The following is a 25,921-nucleotide window of genomic DNA, read 5'->3' as shown; positions in this document are numbered from 1 at the left end:
CCCCGGTGCCTAATTCATCGTGATTTATTGTGATGCCAATATCCTGTGAGAGCCATTTGGCAGCACCTCCTCTCCCAATCTTAACATCTTTTATTGTTCATGGCATCATTTCCTTTTAAAGAAGCCTTTTTTTTGTATTTCCTCCCCTCGCTTCAGTGTCTGCTGTCCCCTCAGCCGTGCAGATGGCCAGTCTGATGAGCGAGGACCCCTACCACCAAACCCCGCACACGCCGGAAAGCGTGGCGCCCACCGACCTCAACGAGACGGCCACCGAACTGGCCGACTGGCTGCTGCTCATCACGCAGATGCTCAAGTCTAACATCGTCACCGTGGGGGACACGGAGGAGATCAGGGCCACTATGGAACGTCTGCAGGTGAGAAGGGAGGAGAGGAGGTGGAGTTTTTTCATAGAAATACAGCATTTTATGTGAAATATAATGTCTATGTGTGTAATTGTGTATTCGCAGGTGACGAAGAGTGACCTGGAGCAGCGTCACCCGCAGCTCGAGGACATTTTCACCCTGGCACAGAACATCAAAAACAAGACTTCTAACCTGGACGTTCGCACATCCATAACTGAGAAACGTATGTACAAGTTCTGTCAAAGCTTGATATGCAACAGCAAGGATGTTCCAAAACTTCACCAGTTTCTATTTATACCAGTGCATTTTCTCACAGTCAAATGATGTTGCATGTCTGTGTCTGTAGTGGAGAAGGTACGCAGCCAGTGGGACAACACTCAGCACGGTGTTGAGGCTCGACTCCAGGAGCTGGACAACATGACTGCCCACAGTATCCAGTGGGAGGAGCAGAGGAAGGAGGTGAAGGCTCTTATTGGGCACCACGAAGGACGCTTCCACAACCTCCTCCAGCCGTGCAGAGAGCCCCTGACTAAACAGCTCGCTGACAACAAGGTCAGGAAACCTCCTCTCCGCCTCCTTTTTGATTCTGTAGCCTTGTCATTACAGATGGCGAGAAATTTAACTCAGGGAATTTGACTTCTCACTTTCCTGATGCAGAGGAAAATCTCCGACCGAACCAAACTTTACTTCATAAAGTATCGAGGTCATTTCTACAAGAGGCGGGAATGAATAAATCACCTCTCTGCTGTGTCACTCTCAACCTTAATAACATTCCTACACCCACATCATCCATCATCTTAATTTGAGATGATGACTTGGCCGAGAGGATGAAGAAACAAAAGTCGGCCTCAGTCAGGAGGCGTGTGTGTGTGACGCGTTACAGAAACCAAACACTAGAGGGCAACTGAGTTCAACAGAATGCAGCACATCAGCTCCACATCTACTCTTGGTTTATGTGCTCTTTTAATGATGAGTAATTGTCCATTTAAAAAAAGGTGAAGTGTACCTTTTTGTTGGCAGAACATGTGCCTCAGGGTCATATGTGGAAGATTTATTTGTTATGGTGAATTTAGAATAATAATCAGGCCTTATTAATAACAGTTAAGTCTTATCTAACCCTGGTTGATTAAGTAGAGGTTAAACAAACAATGTCAGACGGCAGAGCTGCAGTATTACTAATCACTTTGTGTTTTTAATCCCTGAAGTTAGATTCATTTTATTGAGTTTAGGGAATTTGTTATTAATGTCCTTTCACAGCAAATACCAAAAGCAGATGCGAGTGCAGGCTAATGAACTGCTGCCAACAGGGCCCCTCACGGTGACTCATAAGGTTTAAGTCACATCTGTCACACTTCCAGCGTCCTGATGATCCTAACGCGGCCGTGTTTATTGCTTCGCAGGCACTTCTCCAGGACCTGGGACGGGGCCAGGGCACGGTCGCAGCCTTCAACGAGTTGTCCGGTCATCTTCTGCGGGAGTATTCCACCGACGACACCAGGCGAATCAAAGAGGTCACAGACAAACACAATGCTGCCTGGAACAACCTCAACAACAGGTGTGCACACACAAACACACACATACACACACACTCGCCTGGATACCTGTCTGTATGTTCATATGCACACGCCACTGGACAACATGAAATCAGAAAATAGCTGGCCAACTTAAAAAATAGCTTCAATTGGTAACAGAAATTGGTTAAGTTTGTTCAACTTAAAGTTAAGAAGTTATATTTAAACTAAAACTAGGTGGGACATTGACACAAGGAAGAACCCATTCAAACTTGGTGTGGATCCGGATTGTTTTTCCTTAAGATTGCGAGATAGTGTGTTTTTCTTATCATTGTTGTTGATTTCTCAGAGAATAATTCATGGATCTTGATGAAAAACATGTTTAGGGGACTGATATTTATGAGTGTGCAGATCCAAATATAAATCTGGATCTAGTGAATTTAAATGTGGCCTTGGCGGAGGTCTACATTCTACTGAGTGCCTTTCTAGTTCATTTAAGTATTATCAATTTTTTTAGTTGGCAGAACCTTCTTTTTTTAGTGTATGAAGCTGATGTTGCAGCAGTATTGGATCGTGTATCGACTGCAACAGTAGTTGGATTTCTATAAATCATGTGTTTTCCCATATGTCGTCACATATTGGACACATTATTGATTGGCAGGTCCAGTGACCGTTACACTCATCTGGACAGTGAACTGAAGGGTCTGCAGATGTCGCTCAGGGAGCTGGAGTCCTTCCTCAAGTGGCTCCAGGAGGCGGAGACTACCGTTAACGTCCTGGCCGACGCCTCCCAGAGGGAAGACCTGACGCAGGACTCCGCCCACGGGAAGGAGCTCAAGCAACAACTGGAGGTAGGGCTATAATTTTTTATTTTTTTTTTACAGAGGAACTGTGACTCTATTCACAGGTGCTCGCCCATTATCTGTGTCATCCTTCATTAGTGCATCTTTCACCAACAAAACCGAGGCTGCGTTTGGTCTGTGTGTGTGTGTGTGTGTGTGTGTGTGTGTACGTCCTGCTGGTTATGTGTAAATGGGTGGACATGCAGAGGGCGTGTGAGTGCTTGTATGCAATGAGTGTGGCTCATTGATCGTCTTGTTCTGTGCTGCTTAGGAACTCTGAGTGTGTCTGTGTGACTTTTTGTGTGTGTGTGTTTGCGCCCACTCTGACTGGCTTGTCATTTACCCGGACCTTCCCTCAGGGAATTGTTGACACCTCTCATCTTATGGTTTATGTATTATTGTAATCCCATTATCACTTCACTTCAACCTTTCAACGGACGAAACGGGCGATAATCTTCCTGTTTTGACGTCTCGCTGAAGTTGAAAGGTGTTATTTTTAAATAACATGTTGACCCTCTCACTCTGGTACGTTTTCTTTATTCAGAAATGGTCAGTGATTTGATCGTTGGTCTTCGGATAACCCTCTTGTCCTTGAGAAAATGCTACAAGGTCACTCATCTGTCAGAACTGAAAGCTTCTCTCCATTAATAAAATGGTTGGTTCCCATCATCCTGAATGCCACAGCGCTATCACTCCCATTTGCATTGTCCAATTATTTAAAAACAGGACATGGTTATTGAGTACATTTTTTTTTTATATTTTGGAAGAAATGATCACATTCTACGTTTATTGTATCAAACACAATCCATCATTCTGAGCTCTTTCAAGCTGTTAAAGGACACAAACATTATACCTTTTGACTTTATTCCGAAAAAGTCTGTCAAAGTCGTGGCAAAGATCCTGTGCATAGTAAATGTGGTTTAAGAATCGGTCTAAGGCTGATAAATCAAGGAATTAGTGGCACACCAACATATTTAGTGGAGCTTGATTTTCTCTGCATTTGTTATTGCCCATTTAAAGTCTATTTTTATCCCTTTTTTTATCCTCATTTCCCCTCTCTCGGTCTCGGTTGGAGTGGAAATTGATGGATGGCACTTAAGTTTAGAAAGTGGGTTAATGAGACGGAGGCAGACTTCGAGCCGTAGAGGACGAGTGCTGACGTAGTGCCGACATCCCCCCACGGTTTACTGAACTCACGATGGCTGCTCAGTGTCCAGTTACTTTAATCAGAAGTTTTGGACACAGGTCATTGTGAATAGTAACTGCTCTTTTAAGCCTTCGCACTGGTTGAGTGATCAGGAGAACTCACATATGAGCGGTACATAGATTTGCATACTCGAACATGTCTGACACTGGCCGTATTGAAGGTACTTCTGATGCTACCGGTGCTGGAACATCCTTAAATGTCAAGTCAATGAGGCTCTGACATATTTTGTATGGTAATGGTAGACAGGACTATATGAATTAGTTACAATTTGAACAATACTTAGTTTTATGTCGCTTTATTTTTGATAGTACATTGTGAGTAGTTCATTTTCTGGGATTTCAAACCTGAAAAATCCACTGTAATGGTCCAATACAACCAGATGCATTATGATTTATACCTAATCTTATGGAATATAATACTGTACATTGCTCACACTGAGGCTGGTGTGTGGTACATGATATATGGAGCATAATCCCTTTAATCATACCACACCACACTGGAAGCTGTAGCACTAATGGCATCCAGCAGAAAAGAGCAAAGGTGCGCACAGCTTCAAGAGCTGCTTTTATCAGGCTTGCCTTATATGTGAGTGTGTGTGTGTGTGTGTGTGTGTGTGAGTGTGTGTGTGTGTTGACCAAGGCACCGTGAGCAGCGGAGATGTACATGTCAAACCCCTTAGTTGAGACCTAGTACTGTCACTGCCTTTAACACCAAGCCAACAAAACACTCGGCCTCCCTTGTAATTCCCTGTGAAGCCGAGTCGATACCCGGTGGAATAACTTGAATTGGACGCTGTATCGAGTTAAACCTTGTCTAAACACAGCTCTTCACTCAGCTTACCATGATCCCTTCTCTCCATTGTTGTGTGTGTGCATGAGCCCTGTTGGTAAATGACGATTATTCTAGCTGGCTGGGTCGATGAGCGTTGGTTTACAGGCGTTTTGTATTTGTGTTCATTTAGTTGTGCTCATTTCTCCTCCCAGCCTCGGAGTCCCCGCCCTTATCTGTATAAAGTGACAGTACACGCAGGTACCAAGTATTATAATGCGTCTCGTATTGCGAGGCCGAAAATACCATTTGTGTGTGTGTGCGTCAGTTTGAATGATGAGTCACAGATACGTGTGAAGCGTTCAGCTCTTGGGCGATACTGAGGTTTTTTTCACCCCCACTTCAAATAAAAGCCTCTTGTCTCTCGGCTGGGAGAAAGAGAAGGTTTTTTTCAGCTGCACTTTGAATAAAAGTAAGCATCACAGAGAGCATGAATAGATGCACAATACCCACCTGTGCGTAATACTGTGTGGTCAGCGGCTCTGCGAGAGCTGAGCGGCACTTTTATTATGATAGCTGCTGATTGTGCAGCTCCAGTATCTGTGCTTTTACCTGCCTCTCTCATTCTTCTTTTCCCCCGTTGTCTCTTGATGTCATCTCTACTGTACCTATGTGCGCTTCAAACAGGTTTATCCTCCAAAGATTTAGCCTTTTTCTGCACAGATAAAACGATGCTTAAAAACCTTTTTATCTTGTCTCGACCGTGTCTTCCTACATTTTTTCCTTCTCAACTTTCCTCCCACCTTTTATTTTTCTTATCTTCAATCTGCTCTTCTCCAGTAAGGCCTCCCTCATTTCTTCTCAGTTAATATTATTTTAAAGCCTCATTTTGCCAACGACGGAATGAAAGACGATGCATAACAACAAGAACACATCCCCCCCTCTCCCCAGAGAGATATGGGAAATAAACATTTAAAACAGTCGGTACCATAGACTGTATATAAAGATGGCCGATATGACAATGCAATTGTAAAACCCTGCCATCTCCAAGTTAGTGGATGGGACATAGGCTAAGACATACACATTAAGATAAATTTGTCAAAAATGGTTTCTGTCATTTTAGGTAGTTCTAATCACACTGATGTTCAAGTGTTCAAGTTTGGTTTTAATTAGTTATTTGATGCTGTAAAAATCATGAACGACAGCTGAGACCGTCTCGTACGAGCGGCTCCATCCCAGCACAGACTGGTTTCAAATTATATTTTCAGCACTCGAACTGTCACAGGTTGTATTTAGGGCGCAAAAACCGACTTGTCAGGTTTAGGAAAAAAAGATCATGATTTGGGTTAAAATAACTTAAACTATAGGGTTGGAACAGTGGTCGACAGTCTAATACAATTACTCGTCTTTTGTACTCATGATGGATGGTGTCGTCCAGCCGTGGAAGCGTTCCAGCTGTCCGTCACTAACACTTGCCGTGCAGAAAATGAATGGGACTTTAACTTCCAGGAACCCTCCATGCCTGAAAAGGCTCCTCCCTCTCCGTAACCCTGTTTTGTGTCCGTGTGTGTGTGTGTGTGTGTGTGTGAGTGTGTGCGCATCTAATTTGTGCTCGGAGCTCTCTCTCTCTTTCTCTCCCACTCACTGTTGCTCTCTTTCCCTTTTTCTCTTTGTCTCGCTCATTGATCTGTAGGTCGCCTTCGTAGTGTCATTATCCCGTCACGCCGGAGGAATCATTTTTTGTCCCTTACACTACTGCTTTTGATTCGTCTCTCTCCTTCATTTCTTCTCTCTCTCTGTTTCTCTCTCTCTCTTTATCTCTCTCTCTCTGTGGTCCAGAAGGATTACTGTATCTCTCTCTACCTTTCAGTCTCTTCCTCTCTCTCTGGATCAGTGGCAGTAAAAAAAGTGAGCCGCGTAACCAGCGTCTCTTCTCGTCCGGTGCAACTCGCGCCTTCCCCTCTCCTCTCCTGTCCAGCTTGCTGCCACTTTCAACTCTTTTCTCCCTGTTGATCTTTTTTTTCCCCCCCTTCTTCTTCTTCTTCTTCATCTTCTTTTTCCTCGTCACCCTCCTCTGACTCTGCAGGGTAGCGTCACAAGTGATTTGTTTGATTCCCTTCTGGCTCTTGCGGTCGGTGGTGCACGTGTAAATGTCCGCGTGGAGGAGAAAGTGAGTGTCTTGTCTCGTCCCGCTCTCCTGCATCATCACATGTGTGTGTGACTGTGTGTGTGTGTGTGCTGGGAGCTGTCTGTTTATAAAGAGAGAGATAGAGGGAGAGAGAGGGGTAGACCTATCTGAGGCTGCGCTCACTCTGTGTAGTTTGTGTGTGTATATGTGACGCAACATAGAGGCATGCTGAGCTGAGTACATTTGCAAGTGTGTGTGTGTGTGTGTGCTTTCCTCCCTCTTTGTGTGTGTGTTCATGTGTGTGTGTGTGCGCATCACGTCAGCTTGGCTGGGGTCTGGTCGGCTGGCTAGGGAGAGGGAGAGGGAGAACAATATGAGCGGGGTAGGGCAGTGCTAGCATGCGGACCAGGAGCAGGCTGCTGCAGGCTTGTAGCAGTCTTAAGATGATGGCCATGGTCCGGACCTCTCTCCAGAAAGTGGTGGTCTTCCTTCACAGGCTCCAGAGGATGGCCATCTCCTCGCCGCGCTACCACAAACTCTGCAAGGTACGTGGACTCCGAGAGAGAGAGAGAGAGTCCGCTGGAGGACAGAGTTTCTTTATTTAGATGGAAATGTGGAAATCAGATGGAAATATTCGCATATGCAAACTTTTTGTTGTTACTGTATTTTTGGAGTGTGGCTTTTGGATTTGAGAAAGCTGATTGTGAGTTTGTGTGATAGCTTTTGCAAGGTCTTTGAGTTTTTCCTTTTCTTTTCCTAAGTGTCACCAAGTTGTCTGTCGTTCCCTCATCCAGTGTTTGTCCTCTATTTTTTTTAGTCCTTTTCTTCATAAGTCATTTGGTTGTCAAGACAGTCTGTGCAATGTTTTTTGGGGAGTTATCACCTCCACATACTGAGGCTGGAACAAAAAAAATCATATATATAAAAAATGTATAAACACCTGACTTCAGGACTTTTGGCACTTCTCCTGCATAACAATGATTCCAACTGTGCATCCCTGTTGTGTGTGTGTGTGTGTGCGCGCTTGCTTGCTTTGAGTTTTCTCACTGTATTCTGTCAGTTTTTAAGCAACTTTTGACTTTATAGTGGTGCAGGCATAAACTAATACATTTGTGTGTGTGAAGTATTGATTAAATCTGCACTCAACTAAATAATTAAACTCCCTAATTGAAGTTATTAAGAGACTTTGTTATGGTGGAGTCATTTAAATGCTGAAATCACACACACGGCTGATCATATTCCTGCCTTGAATGAATTAGCATGAGCTGAACAGACTGATCTGGATGTTTAATGACAAACTAAACCCAGTCGTGTCGCTCTGTAACCTGTTACCGCAGTTTGTCGGCCGTATTGATTTCACCTTAGAGGAAACAACCAGTGGTGTGCGGTGGACTCGTCGTCATTTTGTCTTGTTGATCATTATTGATCGCTGATCTTCTTTGCTGTGGCACAACATTGACTGACTCTCAGAGAGTCAGAGGGCAGAGGGGACCAGCTGGTGGGATTTGACAGCCCAGAGTGAGAGTGAGGGACTAATGCACCGGACTAGTTTTCAATCACGCCTCAACAAACTTCGACTTAATCCGTCCTTAATCCATAAATCCGTCTCTCTTTAGTGCTCTGGCCCTGTCTCTACCGCGTAGATGTGGTTGTTTGTCAGTCTTTCTTTGTGTTTTTGGCAAAGTCTGTCACAGACTTCCACAGGTTTTGCTTCAACCTCCAGTCTAAAAACCGGAGAAATACAGAGAGCAACAGAGACGGCAAAAGGTCGAGACTTAGGCATGAGAGTTCTACACACAGATTTGCTCTTCCTCAGTTATTTATCATGCATGTGCCATTCTGCCTCCTGCTTATTTTACAAGGAAAACAGGTGAAATCTGATCTCTTCTACGGCACATGCACAGAATCCCTCGTCCTTCCCCTTCATTGTAAACTCTAATCTGGAGTACGATCACTCAGTTGGCTCCGTTCAGCGTCCTTAGAGGCCGGACCTGTTCCTGGATTGCGTCCCTACCAGCGGGAGACATCAGTCATTCCACACTCGATTACCCTCCCCTTGGGTTGCATCAGTCATTCCAGCTTCGTTTGGCCTTCCCTTCGGGGAATCAGTAATGCCGGGCTTGTCCTGCCTCCCCGGGGCGCGCTCACCGGCTGCCAGACTGGAACAGTGACTCCTCGATGATGGATTTGCTCGGGGCTCACCCTCTTGGGTTCGGCCTCTCCTGCTCCTTCAGGACAGCGTTGGTTCTAAAAACAACCCACCTGGCCATTGTCTGATTTCGAATATTCTACTTTAATGAACAAGTTGAGAACTTGAGAGCAGATATTAAAAAAGGCCCATATTTGATATTCGTAAGTTCAAACCGATCTGAGTGACCAAGTCAACAACTCTCCTTGACATCAGGCCCTCTGACATAAAGGCTTTACATTAGACGCAGGCTGTATTTCATCCCCTGGCAGTCCAATAAAGCTGCAAAGCCAAGCTTATCTTCTAAAACTTATTGACCTCCATCATATTGGTCCTCACTATGTCTCACAGTGGCAGCACAGAGCAGAGTGACCCCTGAGCCGACTCCCCGAGCTACGATTGATGGGAAGTTTATAAAACCTACTCGATCATAACCTTTTACTCGTCTTTTTTGCATTAATCGTTCTTCAATGGCAGCGTTTTTTCGGTGCGTGTGCCCGTTTGCATGGCCCTTTAAGAGCACTCATTGTGTTGATGTATAATACTGAGCTCTGCAGCCTTTGGAGCAGAAGCTATTTAACTTGAAGTGTTTCCAGAATTGCATCTATTATTTGCTGCGTGAATTGTTTTCTTCTCCCACTTTCTCGATACAAAACATTAATGTATAATGAGGTTGTACGCTATTAGACTAATTTTACATCCGTACAGTGTTCCCTGAGGCTTTGTTTATGTATGTTGTCCTACTCGAGGGCATTTGTTCCACACAAGGATCACACTCACGCCTATTAAGAAAGTCAGATATATGCCTTAAATGAGAATTTCACTGAATCCTTAAAGTCCCAATTGTTTCTTTTCACCTCCCTCGACCCATGTGACCTTCTACTTTATTTGTGATATGAGTAATTTACTGGTTTAATGTCCTTGTGGGTAGAATGACTGATTAGATTACACTGAGACATACAGAGGGGCCCAGACGGCTCATTTCATCTCCTCTCTTTTTGCTCCGTCTCTCAGTGTGTAATCAGTAGCTGAGAATTGGCTGAAGGGCCCATTTCTCTCCTGAGGACTGTCCTGCTACTCTCATCTTGTGGCATTGGCCCCTGCCGCGTGTGTGTGTGTCTAGAATCAGCCCCGAAGCTGTGACAATGTGGAGTCATGGCTTGTCTTTCCCACTGTTTGTCTGGCAACTGCTTTGGCCTCTGGGCTCAACAATCCTTCCACCTTTGCTCCTGGCTCACAGATACCTCAGGACAGGTGACTCAGGCACAGGCACGGAGCCCAGCTGCCTGACCTCCACCGTCCTTGAGCCTCCACCAGGGTCCCTCGGGTTATTAGCAAGTGTTAGCATTAGCAGTTGGAGCCTCAGGTGCAGCCACAACCCCCCCCCGCCCCCTCCCTTTCCCTCCAGTAACCCGTCTCACATACAAATCGCAGATATTTCCTTTCACGCACGCTTAGAGCCATTTCATTCACTGACAGACACATACATGCACGCACGCATTTACTCAATCAAGCATAAGTATACACACATACACTTACTCCGCAGCCTGGGGGAGGATTCACAAGCAGAGGAGACTTAAGTGGGAACAGATTCATAAATTCAGATCATTTAAATGCGTCAGGACAGTTTTGGGAGAGAGAAGAAACAATAAAAGGAAATGAAGACAGGAATCTGCATCAACATTACACGTAAATCCCTGCAGATGGACTCCCTATTGTCAGTAGTGGTGATTTGGGTGGTCAAATTAAATATGTAATAAATTACAACAGATTTAAATAGATGCAAATATAAATATAGACAAATTCCTCCCTGCTACTTCTCTCTCAATCTCTACATCCTTCTTTGTCTCTCCCATTTACAGTAAACGCATTTATCGAGCCAGTTGTGTGTTGTGTGTTGTGTGTGTGTGTGCATGTGTGTGTTGTGTTACGGTGCACTATAGCGATGGATTTTGTGCACACATTTCCATTAGTGGCTTTCAGACAGGCCCCAACAGCAAGCTCGAAACTGCTAATGCATTTGCGGTTTATCATCAGATGGACTTTATGGTGCTGGAAAGCTCTGCAACCACCAGGACTGTCGACATGTGACGGTCAGAGTAAACAACACTTTGCAGCCAGGGAGGAAGAGAGAGAAACGGAGGCAGAGACAGACATGAAAGTGTCAATGGGAAATTCCATTGAAGATTATATATATATAGTATATTAACATATGGATAAATATTGCTTAAATGTGATCACAGTTCCCTGTATTGGTGAGATGTGATCAAAATGTTTTTCTACCAAAACAACACAGCCATACAAGAACTGAAATGATATGATTCAATTTTGCTAAAACTTCCTGAGGTTGAAGATCCAGCCGTCATGGAAGTCGTGTTTGTTTTCAGAGGGCAGACTCGGCCAGAACTCTCTAACTCATCTCACATGGTGATCTACGGCCGGCCAAGACTTGCCGAGCTGGATCACACCACGGTCGAGGCAGCATAACGATTCCGGCTTCCTGCAGACTCAGTGGCCAAAAGGCAAACTCTCCATTGTGATGCATTCAGCTCCATCTCGTACTTTCATTCCTTTTTTTCATGCCCTGACCACCTCTCCTTCTAATAGAGCAATAAAACACTTAAAACACTGCACTACAAACATCATATTTAGCATACCACTTAAATAGATGATGCAATATACATATTGTTCATTATTTATCATACTCAACATTTCCTTTGTTAAACTTAACAACAGGAAACAGTTTGATTTGAGTCATAATTTCATTTGTGCTCCCGTGATGACAATCAACTTCTTGAATATTGAATTTGTAATACGGTCAAAATACAATCTTAAAGTACCAAAAATAGAGGTAACTCTAAACGGAGAGAACGAGGAACATGCAGATCGGGAGAAGGTGACATTTTTGTTGCCAGCTTGACCTTCCAGCTCCCCCCCTTCAGTGTCGGCTGCACTGTTTACCTGGGTGTGATCCAGGGGGCAACCTAAGTGGGAGAAATCATTTTCATTTTCCTTTTTTGCTCCTCCTTCTCTTCTCTGCCAGACAATTAATCTACTTTTTGACAAGGCCAGAGCTATGTGTGTCGTCGTCCCCCCCCCGCCACCATCGATGCCCACAAACACGTCACTAACTCGCGGTTTTCTCTCTGTTTACACTAGCGCCTCAATCTCTGTGGTGCTGCCGAATATACGTTTCAGATTGAAGGAGAGATGGCGGTGTGTGATTCTCTCATCATCAGCACACACACACACACACACACACACACACACACACACACACACACACACACACACACACAGTCGGTAACATCAGCCCAGAATAATAATCAGATGAGAATTGATCCAATTACTACTCAATAGATTTAACCTAGAAACTGTGTTTATTTTTATCCCATTCACACTGTCTGTCACTCACTCTTACGTTTCTCCCCGTTCCTCCATCCTTGCCTGTCGATCTACCTGCAGCATCTTTACTGCTCAATCTTTCTCCTTTGTGTGTCTCCCCTACCTTTTGGCCACTTTCCCTTCTCCCTTGTCAAGGGTAGTTAATTCTTTAAAAAAAGAGGTGCGGCACGTTTGCTTGAAAGATAACGTCTGCTGCCGCTACACGTCAGTGGTTTCGTGTTTTATGTCCGCGGCGCCGCACCGAGCCGGTGTGATTTTGGATTTTGTCTGTTTTGCGGAAGACCCCGGGAACATTTCCTGTGATTTGTCACTCTTTCAAATCTCTTATTCACAACTTCATTTTGCTTTCTGTTTCTGAAGGTTGCCTTTTCTGTGGAGACAAACTTTGATCAATTAACCAACCTTGAGGGCTCCCAGTACAATCATACTAAAGGGAAAGAAAAGTTTTATCCAATCAAACTTTTTTAGTTTAAAGCCACACTCCCTTCCATTACTGTACCTGTCGTCTCCCTCTCCTGTCATAATTCCTCTCTGTACCAATTTCCCTAATACCACTTCTCAGTAAGCCATACGCAGCATATGCTCTAGCTCATATCCCCCCTCTTTCTATTTATGCAGTCATCTGCTCGTTGCATGCCACTCTTAAATCATTCATGCTCCCCCTCTTTTCCTCTCGTCTTCCGAAAACTGCCCATCTTTTCCTCAAGTCGCAGACAGATGGCTTACACGCTACTTGAGCTTGCCTTGATGCCACGCTTATGAAGCAGATCATTACATGCAGCTAAAACATTGATCAAATGCTTCGTCTTTTTTTTTCTGACACGGCAACATCTAATCACGCAGGGTCAGATCCTGGGAGGCTGAAACTACACCCACTCACACATCATGCGCGAGTCGCCTTAATAGCCCAAGGTTGGGTGCGAGTTTGTGTGTGTGCGTCGCCTCTTGTATTTGGCATGCATGTTGCTTATAAAAAATTCCCTCTAAATACAAGCAGAACCGCCCCCAAAATGAGTGAAGTAGGAAAAGTTAATCAAGAAAGAAGATCATGAATAACAGAAAAGAGGATATCCAAAAGACGGTAGAGGGAAGAAGGAAGTTATCAGTGCTTTGGTTAAAAGAGGAGGCCGGTGCGTTCAGGATGCCCTCAGAGGGAACTACTGTGGTGCGGCAAAAACAAAGAACTACTGAAAATGGTTTGCACGGTTATATCACAGGGAGATTAAAGATAAATCACGCTATATATAGTCTGTAATCTGCCAGAGAGCGAACAACCAGAATGAGTAGCCGGAGTCAGATGCCACTGCAGAAATTGCATGGGGGGAGAGTTTGATGAGTATGACGGGTAAAGTCAGTAATATCCCTCTCTGAAATACTGAGCAGTTTGTTTAAAAGCTTAACTTTGCTCAAAGGAGCTCTTGCTCTTGACGTGTATCTTCATGCGCCGAGCGGTTTTTAGTAAAAACCAAAAAGAGGTGTTAAATCAGAAAGGTCGTGGTTATAAGATTAGACATGAGACGGCCCAATCAAACAGGGGATGTTCAAGAAAGTCGAGCGAGGGATCAGAGTGGATCAGCGTGAGCAATGGAAGTGTTTGTGAAAGACGGTCCAACATAAGCCCGAACTTCCCTCGCGTGGTACCTTCACACATCGGACCAATGACATCAAAGGAAATTCCGAGCGGGTTGAGGATGAGAAGAATTGAAATGAGATTTACGACTGTGGTGCCAGTGAGGGTGTTCATTGGTTCGGCATATTTCATAGTTATCACCTAAATGTCTGACAGTTGGGACATTTCCACCGATGACCCTGGAGGAGATGAATGTGATGTCCCTCGGAAAAAAAGAAGAGGGTGAGTCAAAAGGGAGGAGAGGAAGAAAAAATGCATGACAGAGAACAAAATGGCAGACAAGTGTGAGGATTGATAGAGAGACATTGTGGAAGGATAGAAATGAAGTGAAGGAGATAGTGGTTGTGACAAGAGAAAGTGATTGTTGGATCTGGAGAAAGGGCAGGGAAAGAAAGAGACATAGACTGACAGAAGAAGAAAGTAGAAATGTTGCTGCACCATCTTTCCTCTTTCCAATACCGATTTCGATTCTTGGACTTTGTTTATTGGCGGATACAGAGTACAGATCTCATGCCAGTGCATTTAATTGAACTACTTAGGCTATATAACTTATATAAATACTAACTATAAATACTTTTTAACCATTATAACTGAAGTTTTGCATATAGTACATGTTGCCACTACTTCTTTGTCACTTTAGAAACTGTACTTGCCTGTAGCAATACAGCGCAATTGATGTTTTGTAGCAGCAGAGAAAAAGTGATTTCCAGGAAAAGAAATTGCAGTTTTATTTGGGTGAAACTTATATAACTTAAAGAAGTGGTATCGGATCGGGACATAGATTTGTGAACTTGCTGATGCCCAACTCAGCGTTTTTGGCATTTCTGATGCCAGTATCGTTTTCGGAACATCTGAGGAGAACTGCTCGATAGAAGTTTACATCTTTGAGGTGTGCAGGGCCTAATTGTGGGTCACTGGAGAGATTATGACACACACACAAACCTTGACACACACGCAGACACACACACAATGTCCGGAATCGATCTGGGTGCTCATTTTCAGTCTAAAGGGATATTCTCAGATTGGGCACGAGGGGAAAATTCATTTGTTGCTTCACTACATGAATGACTTCATATTCTCCCGGCCTTACCTACCAGTGTGGACAAAAGAGTAATAACAACAAAGCCTATTACACATTGGTCTGGTGTACAGACGGGTAAATCTTGTGGAATGTCTTCCTCTTCTTTTCATTCCATGTCCCCTTTTCAGCCTCTGTATGTGCAGGAAAGTGCATGTGTGCGCATGAGTCCGCGCTGGTGTGTGTCTCTGCTAAATATCATTGGGATTAGCACCGGGGGCTTAATTAAAAAGCAATTACCTTGGGTCGCTGTGGGCAACGCTTGGTGGAGAGTAGCTCGACTAATCTGGTGAACGGTGAGGACCCTTGCTGTGCAACACACACACACACACACACACACACACACACACACACACACAAACACACACACACACACACAAACACTCGCACAAATTGTGCAATTGTCTGCAGAATTAAAGGAGGATTAAAACAATTGTTAATTAGTGAAGTGGAGTGGGGGGCGGGAGCGCGAAGGGGGGCCAGACCCCCCCGGCCGTAACCTCCGCCTCTCATGGCCTCCATGTGTCTATTTCTGAGGTTGAAGGATCAAACTATATACCCAGAGCTAAATTAATTTCCTGTGATGGACTTGTAAGCCCTCTCGCTCTCGCTCTCGCTCTCGCTCTCTTTGTCAGTCTCGGAAATCCTAAAATAGGTTAGCACAGTTAGCACCAGAGCTAATCTTTCAATTTTAAAGCGCCAATTAGATAATGCTAATGACACTAATTAGATCGTCTCTGTGAGATTCGCTGGAAAGTGTCCTTGAAAAAACCCTGTACGCTTCAGACATCAGAGGGGAATCGGCCTAAAATGTGGTTTTGTGTGTGTGTTTGTGTCATTACCTTTACTGAGCTCACTGAATACAAAGTATGCTCCGTGTCCACTTGTTAAACTGAGGATTCATGTATAAGGGTTTTGAGAATTCAGCCTTGGTGGACGTTTGGGTGAAGATTGTGTTGATGCATTTTGTTTTGCTTTTCACTCTCTTCTTTCTCACAGTAATAGTCAAAACAAGGGAAGCCTCCACGTTCAGATCAATCTTGCTGGGGTCGGGTGAATTCAACGGTTTGTGGTTAGAAAAACAGATTCAAAGTCGAAATGACGGTCCTGACAAAGACAGAGCTATAAATAGATTGTGTGTGTGTTTATGTGCGTATTCGCTTTGTCGATTTGTGGTAGTTCATCAACATTTAATTTGGGATTGATGTTTTCCATCCCGGAGAGGGACCAGTAATTGCCACACACATCACAGGAGCCCACCTCACCACCTGGTTGATGTATCATTATTGTCCTCTGTCCTCTTCCCATCCTGCCTCACTCTATTTATAGCTCACTTTAGTCCCCGCCCTGCCAGACATCGCCATGCGGCTAAATGAGTGACAGGGCAATAGACGAGGACGCCCAATCCCTCTGACTCTCTCCTTCCTCCCGTTGACCTTCCATCTGATATCACCTCAGTCTGACTGTCTCGCTTTGCTCTGTTCTGCTCTGTGTGGGATCATAACTCGCTTAGTCAGAGTGGCCTTACAAGTCACTGCTAAATGTCGCCTCTCACTCACAGAGGGCCCAGCTCACAGAGGGGACGTGGCTCATAAAGCGCTCTTTAACCCTGACCTTTGTGTTGGCTGGGCTGACAAGTTTTATTCAAAGTTTTAACAGGGGCTTATATGTGTGGAAAATATGAAGTATTTGATCTGAAGTCATCTGTTTGAATTCTCAGTGTTAAAGTATAAAAAGGTCGTTTCTTACGAGTCATTGTAACGTGAGGAAGCCTTTTGGGTCAGCTAAGGAAAGGGTGTTTGCTGACATAGTAAAAATATATGTACATGATTCACATTGGGGAAAAAAAAGCAAATGATTTCAAATTAATTCTATGTTAGTTCACATTTGTTTGAACTAGTTTTTTTTCTCGAAAAAGTGGCAGCATTTATTTATGACACTATTTATGCTGTGGGAATTTTTATAATTAACAGCTTTGACATGCTCATAGAAATTAATTCAGTTTTTCAACAGCCTTAATACCTTTTAATAAAGCATATTAGCAGTCAAGCTATGTAACCTTCATGAAAGATATTGACAAAGAAGTGTTTGTTCTAGTAAACAGCAAATGCCACCACTTACATAAACATCAACTTTATCAGAAAACACCACGCAGCAATTTGTGGAGTGCAGTGCAAATAAACAACAAGAGAGAAGTCGTGAAATGTAAAGTATGTGAGTGCACTGGCAGGTAGTGTGTAAAATCCAAATCCTATACATGGAAGTGGGCTTGACATTTTAATGTTGTACCAATGTGAAAAGTTTTCTTGGTTTCAATGGCATTGGTTGCTGTTTTTTATCGCTTAAGTTACGGTCAGAGTTCGGTTTAATGTTAGCTGATTGGGGGTCCGGGTTAATTGGTTGTGGTTAGAGGTCATGGTTATGTTAGGTGTTTGGGGATCCAGGTTAATTGGTTGTGGTTAGGGTCAATGTTAGGTGGTAAGTGGTCAGGGTTAAGGTCAGGTTCTAATCCCCACTCCAGAGTTTGATTGAACCACTCAACATGGGACTAAATTCAAGTTCATTTTCACTTGTAGCTCAAAGTCTTCTGTTTGGCCCCTTTGTCGTCATGACATTAACTCTGTCCCTGTCCGTCTCCTCTGTTTGGCTGGAGGATGCATTCTTGCCCTGCAGTTTAGCTCCACTCTTTACTTACTCGCCATACGTCATTCCACTCTGTCTCCTGTTAGCACCACAGAGACATCTGTTTCCATCGTATCCACCAGCTCTATTCTACAGCTTTATGCCCTTCCTTTGTGTTTTCGAAAACATTTGTTTGCTATTCTACTGAACGTGCCCAAGTGGTTTCAGAAAAGGATTGTGAAAAACCTTGCTTTTTAAAATTCATTTCTAAATATTCACAAACGTGTGTTTTAAAAAACATGATCTATAAAGCAATCTATGACGGAAAACAAGTAGCTCAAATGTCACTCCAGCCTCTCCAGTGGGATCCTAAGCTGTTTCCAGGCCAGGTGGGATACTTAGTGTAATCCTCCCAATATGTTCTGGGTCTGCCTGAGGTTTCCTCGCTGTTGACGGTACCTGTCTCAGCGGCATTGTAATCAGCAGCCCAAAGAAGTAACAGTTATACCATTTGTGTATATACTGTATCTGAGCCTCTTACCGTAGTAACCATGACACCCCTTGAAGGAAAACAAGCTTATATCTGTGATATTTCTGCTTCAGTTATGAGCCACACTTGTGATCACAATTCAAAACTTGGCACTTTGCAATTGGGTTCAACTTCCTCTTTATTGGACAATAAGGTTCAACATACATGGGCCTGTGTTCACTACAAAAATCCAACTTCACCTCACAGTTGATCCTATTTCACTCCTCAACAAGATCCATATTCCTCCTCTTGGAACTGCAGCTCACTGATATGGATTTTCAATACTTTTCCATAGCAAAACACACACATATGAAAAGACTAACGGCATTAATGTATTTTTATTATGATGGGTTATGATACTATACGCTGCTGCTTGTAAGCATTATCAACTCCAAATGCTTGTTGCCATGACAGTGTCACAGGCAACCCTTTGGAAGACGGACACCAGGGAGCAGGCGGGCGAGAGGAGATGAAATGGAGAAATAATGAAAAACATGTAATGTCTTCGTACCCTACACATGCAGAGGTATACAGGGCTGAGGCAGTTTGGTCATAGCTTAAGAAGTGCACCATCGTGTAAAGGTTACACTTTCATAAAAGGCGACATGGGCTAATGTTCGCCAAGGAAAGTATTTCTGTTGCAATTACTCATCACCCACGAGCTGTGCATCCTTGATTTGAATGCCAAGTGCAACTGAGTGACTTTTATGCCTTTTTAAGGTTTTGTTAAAGACAGACATATCGTACTAATATTCAGATTCATATTTTTATTTTGTGTTATCACTTGAAAAGCTTTTCATGCTTTAATGTTTAGAAAAACACATCACTTTCCTCAAAGTGTCTATTTCTGCAGCTCCTCTTTTCTGCCTCTGCCTGAACCACTTGGTTTTAGCTCCTGTCTCTTATCTCCTGTGCCAATAACACACCAGAGGAAAGACCAACTGAAAAAGCAGTATATATCTCCTTTACACATTTGACTATTTTCTTTGTTTAACATAATATTTTTTTTGCACTGCTTTTTTCCATAATAACTGCTCCCTAGTGGCAGTAACAGAGGCTAATCAGAGATACCTACAAGTCAGGAAACGGGCCAGAAAGCTCCCCGGAAAGAGGGACTAGAGTGCATGAAATCAATTCAAGTCAAGTGATTTACGAGTAAAATAATTATAAGGCCAAAAAAGAGCCTGACTGCCAGTAAAGTGAGAGAAGAGATTTGATTTATAATCATTTACAGTCTGGCATCAAGCAGCTTTTCCTTCTCCATTCCCAGCAACTGAAATCTCGGGTTCAGATACTTTAATGGTTTGAATTAGGACAAAACTGGCCTGCACTGAATGGCATGCATCAGAGTCCTTGTACCTGGCTTCAGTAATTGTTCTCTCTATTCTTACAATCTGAGGTTTACTTCTATCAAAAACAAGGCAGCGTGCGTCTCATGGTCGTTTCATTTGTTGTGTCACATACACAATAAGCAGATGAGTCGTTGAGCAGCCTGACGTGTGATTTTTTAAGATTAAAAAAACTCTTCCCTGAGTTTGTCTTTGATGGGAAATAATGAGGCAATTCAATGCTGCTGTAAAAAAAAAAAAAAATACAATAGACTGCAGTGCACTTACTTGGATGTGAATTCACTCTGAATAGAAATGTCCAGCCAACACATCTCCTGAGAGGTTCAGGTTGTACTGCTGCCATGATGCCGTTCCATCATATAAAACAGTTGTAATACTGATTGGATGAAATCCCAGAGCTGTATTTCCCCATAGGGGATGTTGGGCTGATGTTGGTGTGTATTGCCTCTGGGAACTGCATGTATAGGGACTGAATTGGAGGGGACAGATAGCCTGTGTAATGGAAGATGGTCTCAGGCTATGTCTGTGGTATTACTTCTGGGGTTTTTTCCAGGCTATTGTGTTTTATTCACTTCTATTCTCCTATTTCAGCGCGGAGCAATCACACGAGGGAGTGCACTTTTTCTTTACTTTTCTTCGCTGTCTGCTTTTTTCATTTTTTTTGTGAATGGTTTGATATAGTCCAGCGACTTTTTGGTTCGTCTTTGCCACTTATCTTTTTTTATATAGCAAACTGACAGACCTGGGTATTTAACAGGTGGTAAATCAATTTAGGGCTCCAACCTTTCCATAGACACTTCACTCATCAGCGATCTGGCAAGCTCACTAGTTTGTTTTCATTAACTACCACACACACTCACTCATGCACACGCACACACAAGCCTGCACACAGCAGCTGTGCTACTCTTCCCACTTTGTCACGGAGCCGACCAGATTGATGAATCGCTCTGACAGTCGACAGACTTACTGGTGTTTGTGACTCTGACACTGATTGGCTGCACAGATCGAGACGTCACACGCGCTCTGTCTCTAACTCTCTTTTTCCCCTTACTTATTTTTTTTACTTCCTGCCTCTACCACTCTCTCTCACTCTTTCTCTATCTCTGCCAATGAACTCAGTGCACCGAGTACCTTGTTAATGCTTGACACCTCTAAGTGGCTGCTTTCTTTATTATTGTGAAGTTGTTTCAGACTTGAAGAACTAAATTTAAGAATCGCTAAACCGGCATTTATACTCTAGACATCAGAAGCTTAATGGCTTTGGCTAATGTTTGTCTTTTGGTTTTAATTTAAGCTTGATATGCACTGGCAAGATGAGCAAAGTAAATCTCGTCATTGTTAATTATTTACCCGAACTTTAGTTTTAAAAATACAGATGCTTGTAGTGTGTACATGCATATTAATGGAATCTCATCCTCGTTTTCTATGCATGATGGCTGTGTCTCCGCAACAGACAGCGTGCACTTTGGGAAATCTTGTGATTAAATTTGAGTCACCAGTGTGATTTGCGGCACCTCAGATGTCCCCCTCCATCATGTGTGCATTGCTTTATATTTCATGGAAATTCATTTGGAGAGAAAGCAACACCCACAGCGATGTTGCCAGTGCAAACAGGAAACCTAGCCTGAGGAAAACTGTTTTTTAAAGGTATATTTAGCAAAATTTTCCATGGCCTGGTGTTGCACAGATCTCACACAACAGACCCATTTGGAGCATTGTTTGTCAAAGGAAATTGCTATTTGGGAAAAAGCCGTTTCTATTTTCGAGCTAATTTTCAAGTACAAGAGCTGGTGTGTGTGTCAGTAGTTCATTTTGCCAATAAACTGTAGTGACTCAGTGTTGGCTCATTGCTGCGTCCCTCCCACGACCGCCTGTACACGGTACGTTTAGTTATTGTATACACACCAGTAAATGAAAGACCCATTTTGCTGCCTCAGATTATAACATAATTCCTTTTCTTAACTTGGCTCCCCTCACTCAGGGTCTCACCTTCCAGCTACAGTATCATATCTCACTCTCCTCCTCCTTTTTCTCTCCCTCCTCATCGTCTCCCTCTCTCAGCAGAGGATTGTCTCAATGAGGGAAAAATAATTGATGTGATTTTTCACTCCTGCCTTGAGGTATCTTGCATTTTGCTTTGATGTTGAAGGTTAAGTCGAGGTGAGACTGCCGTGCTGCCTGTCTGTGGCAATTTGTTTAACTGATGCAGTCTACTTTTATAGGAAGATCTTTACAATTATGATATGTGCTACATATTGCTGTTGGCAGATGACTTACTATGAGTGGTTTTCATATATCCTCCCTGTATATCCTTATCCTCAGGTCATTTGATTCAAGCAGCCACTTAGAATATTAAGGGTTTCCATGTGAATTGAAATTGAATGTGAAAAGCATCAATTTCATATATTTTATACATGAAGCAATCTGTGTGGAGTTAACATTGGGTTTCTCCAGTTACTGGCTTCTTCCTACAAACAGGCAGATTGGGTTTAGGTTAATTGGAGACTCTAAAGCTGCTTTCAGACATGCACTGAACTCATCAGATCCTCTGTATTTTCTCCGGAGGATGTGCACGTGTGAATGCAAATGTCCGAGGAAGCAGTGTCCACGGACTTATTCCGCCTTGTATAATGTACGTAGAAATCCAGGAGCAGTCGATGTGTGAACACAGCAGAGGAACCCTGCTGGATTTACTGTGAGTGAGTGGTGGGGATTGATGACGCTTCTAACGCACAAAGTTGCGATTTTTAAACCTAAGATCAAAAAGTCCTCCTACATACATTTATGTTGTAATAGACTATTACTTTACTGACATTTGTTTGCTGTTATTAAGACAAAGGAAAAATGTATGCAAAGTATGTGCATCGTTTTGAGCCAATCAATTTGTACAAAGCATAGGAACTCACATTTCTCTCACTGTAGATAATTAGATCAGATCAACCGTGGCAATTACTCAGCAACACTTATATCTCCAGCTGTGATCACACTCTCCAAATGTCACCGAAGTCACCATCAGTCACTGACATTGTTCGATGTAGTGACTGCCCAATGTGTGATTACAGAATAGTATGTTCTGCTCTGTCTGTGTATTTTTTCGCCAAAATATATATATATAGCATTTACAGCAAAGATAGAAATGGTAAACTTATGATTTGTTCTTACAGTGTTGTCCTAAATCTTTGCCTCTACAAGATCACAATATTTAAAAACTATGAAAACAAGAAGCCAGAGAAGAGTCTCACCGCATTTTCCCAAAAGCTTTTAGAGCAACTATTTTGAGATGCAATCAATAGCGGCTACCATTGGGGAAAAAAGCTCTGTAAGGCAGATGCATTACTCTGGACCATTGGGTTGAGTACATTTACCCTGTGTGTGTGTGTGTGTGTGTGTGTGTGTGTGTGTGTGTGTGTGTGTTTTGGTGTGTGTGTGTGTGTGATAGAGATGGAGCTCTCAGTACAGCAACCTGTTGTTTAGAGAATGCTGTGTTGAGGTGAAGAAAAAAAGGTCAGTGTTAGTTTGTTAGATGGTGTCTGTGTGTTTTAGCTTGCTGCGATTTGCTTGCATGATTTAGAGATCGGGCTTTAAGTCATGCCAATTACTGCATCACAACTCTGCAGTCAGGGTTAAGTGGACTAACAGGGAGGCATGAGGTGTAAATCACATCCTGCCGTCAGACTCCAAGTGGGTTCGATGACAGCCACGGCGGTGGGGGGTGGAGAATGATGGGGAAAGTAAGTGGCAAGTGGGAACATTGGATTTAGTTACGAAAGATAACATCCAAAATATATTCTTGTTTTTGAAATTTCACCCAATCAGATGGTTGAATGGAGATATCCTCGACGTTCTTTTGTTGTTGTTGCTTTGATTCCCTTTACTCGCACTGTTCTTTCCGTTTCAAGCTGACTCGGCCAGTGGCGTCACACAGAGGATACATTTTTTTAAAAGTGTTTGTTTGAAATACTTGTGATGGTAAACATCTATCACCGGGATGTCCTGGATTCTTCAAAGCTTCTGATTATTTCTTTATTTTTTAGCCTGGGAAAAAAGATCTCACATACTGGGCTCAGTTACAGAGGCAGGCATCATCAGGGAGCCCGGCTCAGCAGTTCAGGCTTCATTAAAAGAGAGGAACTGCATTAGTACACAGGAACTACACGGCAATACAGGGAAATGTGCTGCTGTCTGTTGCAGCCCGTCCTGGCCATATTAAGCAAACTGACTCTTAGTGGCTTTTACAGTTAAGAGCTCTGACTGGCACTACAGAGCCGCTACATCTCGAGTTAGGTTATGAATGTATTCCATGTGAAGTGGATTTAAACACATAAGGAGACTGTGGGAAGACATTGTACCTCACCTCCCACAAATGATGAATCATTTCATGTTACGCAGTATTTCTGACTCTGTGCTTTTCTCATTCTTTCTTCCTTCATTCGCAACTGTTATGTTATAAAATAAAGTTAAAATGCGTCATGTTGCAGCGACTGCAGCATCAGTGCATCATACATCTTCCTCTTTCTTACAGTATATTTATCCACCATTTATCGATTGGTGGATAAATATCAGCTCATAATATAACTTTTATTTGACTGAATAAACTATCGCTGACTATCATCATTATCAGGATCGCTCCCCGAAAATCCATATTGGTCGTGCTCCAGTTTGAGTATTTGCACTATTAAGTTATTTGCCCCAGTCTCACCTTTGGTTGGTTTCTATTTTCTTTACCCCTCAGTCTCAAACGACTGAATCGGACAATGAATTTTTTATCATTTCAAATCAGTCAAGCTCTTCTCCGCTCATCCACCTTAATAAAGCTGATGAGGGTGCAGCAGTTTAGAGGAGGGTTAATTGGGTATCGAAAGGTGAGCAGCTGCTGACACAACTCATACCCACCAGCACTAAATAGATGCAAATCACAGGCGTGAAAATGGATCTTAGCGGTCATCTCCCACTTCTCCCAGATGGATATTGCTGCCACTTAAAAGGATCAGCGTTAAGTATTCTGATGCATTTCGAAGTATGTTCTATATTTAAGAGCTTATCATCGCTGTATGAAGTGATGCACGACATGAGAGGTGCTGATATGACATGAAAGGTTATTTCATTCACAGAATTTTTCCCATTTGGAGAAGCACTCAGGAGATTAGCTCATGCCTTCAGTGTAACCTACAACCCAATAATCAACCAGTATTATTTTTACTGTGTAATGGGATATGTCAGTCTGACTGTCGACGGGCCAGCCCACCGCTTCATTCCACCCTGAAACATCTCATCATCTACACGTTTTGTCATGGTCATGGTTCCTGGAGGAATCCTAATGTCTTGATACACCATCACAAACCATCTGTGGGTTTGTGTGAAATAGCTCCGCGAATATTAAAGGGATTGTTGTAAAATTTGCTATAGACAGTAATGGACCCTTTTGATAAAGTGTGATGACTTTGGCAAACACTTGTTCATCTCGCACCATCAAAATGAAATTACTGCAAAAAAAATCACAGTCGCATTAGCCTCAGCATGCTAACACGCTAAACCACGTAGGTGATCGTGGTAAACGTATTGCAACAACAGCATACTGGTGTTGTTACGGTGAGCATGCTAGCAGTGCTGGGAAATCAGCTTTTGCTCTTTTTAAAGCATCTCCATGTTAAAGCTGTTACAGCAGAGGCCTCTGCGATTAGACAAGCCTTTGAAACAAACCGTGAAATTGATGACCAGCTAATACGTAATCCAGAGGACCCATTCAAATGAAGAACAGTCCACTGAGATTAAGCATAAAATTGATGCCATGTCAACAATAGAAAGTTATCTATAGACGATGCTCTGAAAAGACTGAGTGTACATCAAAGCTCACTGGGGGTCTTCATTGAGTCTGCACCACAACTCAGATCTTTTTTTTGCAGTTTTAATTTAATGTGTCGGAACTCTCTGTATTTAAATGATCAACAAGATGAATTCATACATTCATTACGATTTTTTTGCAGAGTCTGCAAAGATGTAAACGTGTTGGTGTTTGGACTTTTTCTCACCGTATTAAAACTAATGTGAACATGTATTTACGGACAACAGCATATTTCAGATATCGCTTTAGTTCGCTATAATTGGTTTGGCCTTTCATCTCTCGCTCTTGCTGCTTTTGAATATGCGTTTCCTCATCGAGGCAGATCAAAGGCACCGCTTACAGATTCAAAAGAAGATAGTAGAAGTGTGTGTGTGTGTGTGCGTGTGCGTGTGCGTGCGTCCATGCATCACAAAAAGAACATCTGAGGGAGCAGAGATTTCAGCCCCCACTTTTCTGCTTT

General features: G+C 43.0%; 1 protein-coding gene across 5 annotated transcripts in view; it reads left to right on the top strand.

Moving 5' to 3' along the window:
• Window positions 1–25,921, top strand: part of utrn (utrophin) — a 174,061-nt gene that overhangs the window by 57,953 nt on the left and 90,187 nt on the right. For 4 of the 5 annotated variants that reach the window (XM_035143484.2, XM_035143485.2, XM_035143482.2 and 1 more), the window contains 5 exons: window positions 157–374; window positions 468–585; window positions 709–914; window positions 1,763–1,917; window positions 2,535–2,724. In XM_035143484.2, coding sequence (XP_034999375.2) covers window positions 157–374; window positions 468–585; window positions 709–914; window positions 1,763–1,917; window positions 2,535–2,724 — 887 coding nt within the window. Of the gene's footprint in view, window positions 1–156; window positions 375–467; window positions 586–708; window positions 915–1,762; window positions 1,918–2,534; window positions 2,725–6,342; window positions 7,364–25,921 lie in introns of those variants that run through there. The other variant, XM_035143488.2, reaches the window with a different exon arrangement.

Source organism: Hippoglossus stenolepis, chromosome 20, assembly GCF_022539355.2.
Source record: "Hippoglossus stenolepis isolate QCI-W04-F060 chromosome 20, HSTE1.2, whole genome shotgun sequence".
In the NCBI taxonomy this organism is placed as follows: Eukaryota; Metazoa; Chordata; class Actinopteri; order Pleuronectiformes; family Pleuronectidae; genus Hippoglossus; species Hippoglossus stenolepis.
The sequence above is the reverse complement of the archived record's forward strand: the minus strand, read 5'-3'. Positions and strand labels throughout refer to the sequence as shown.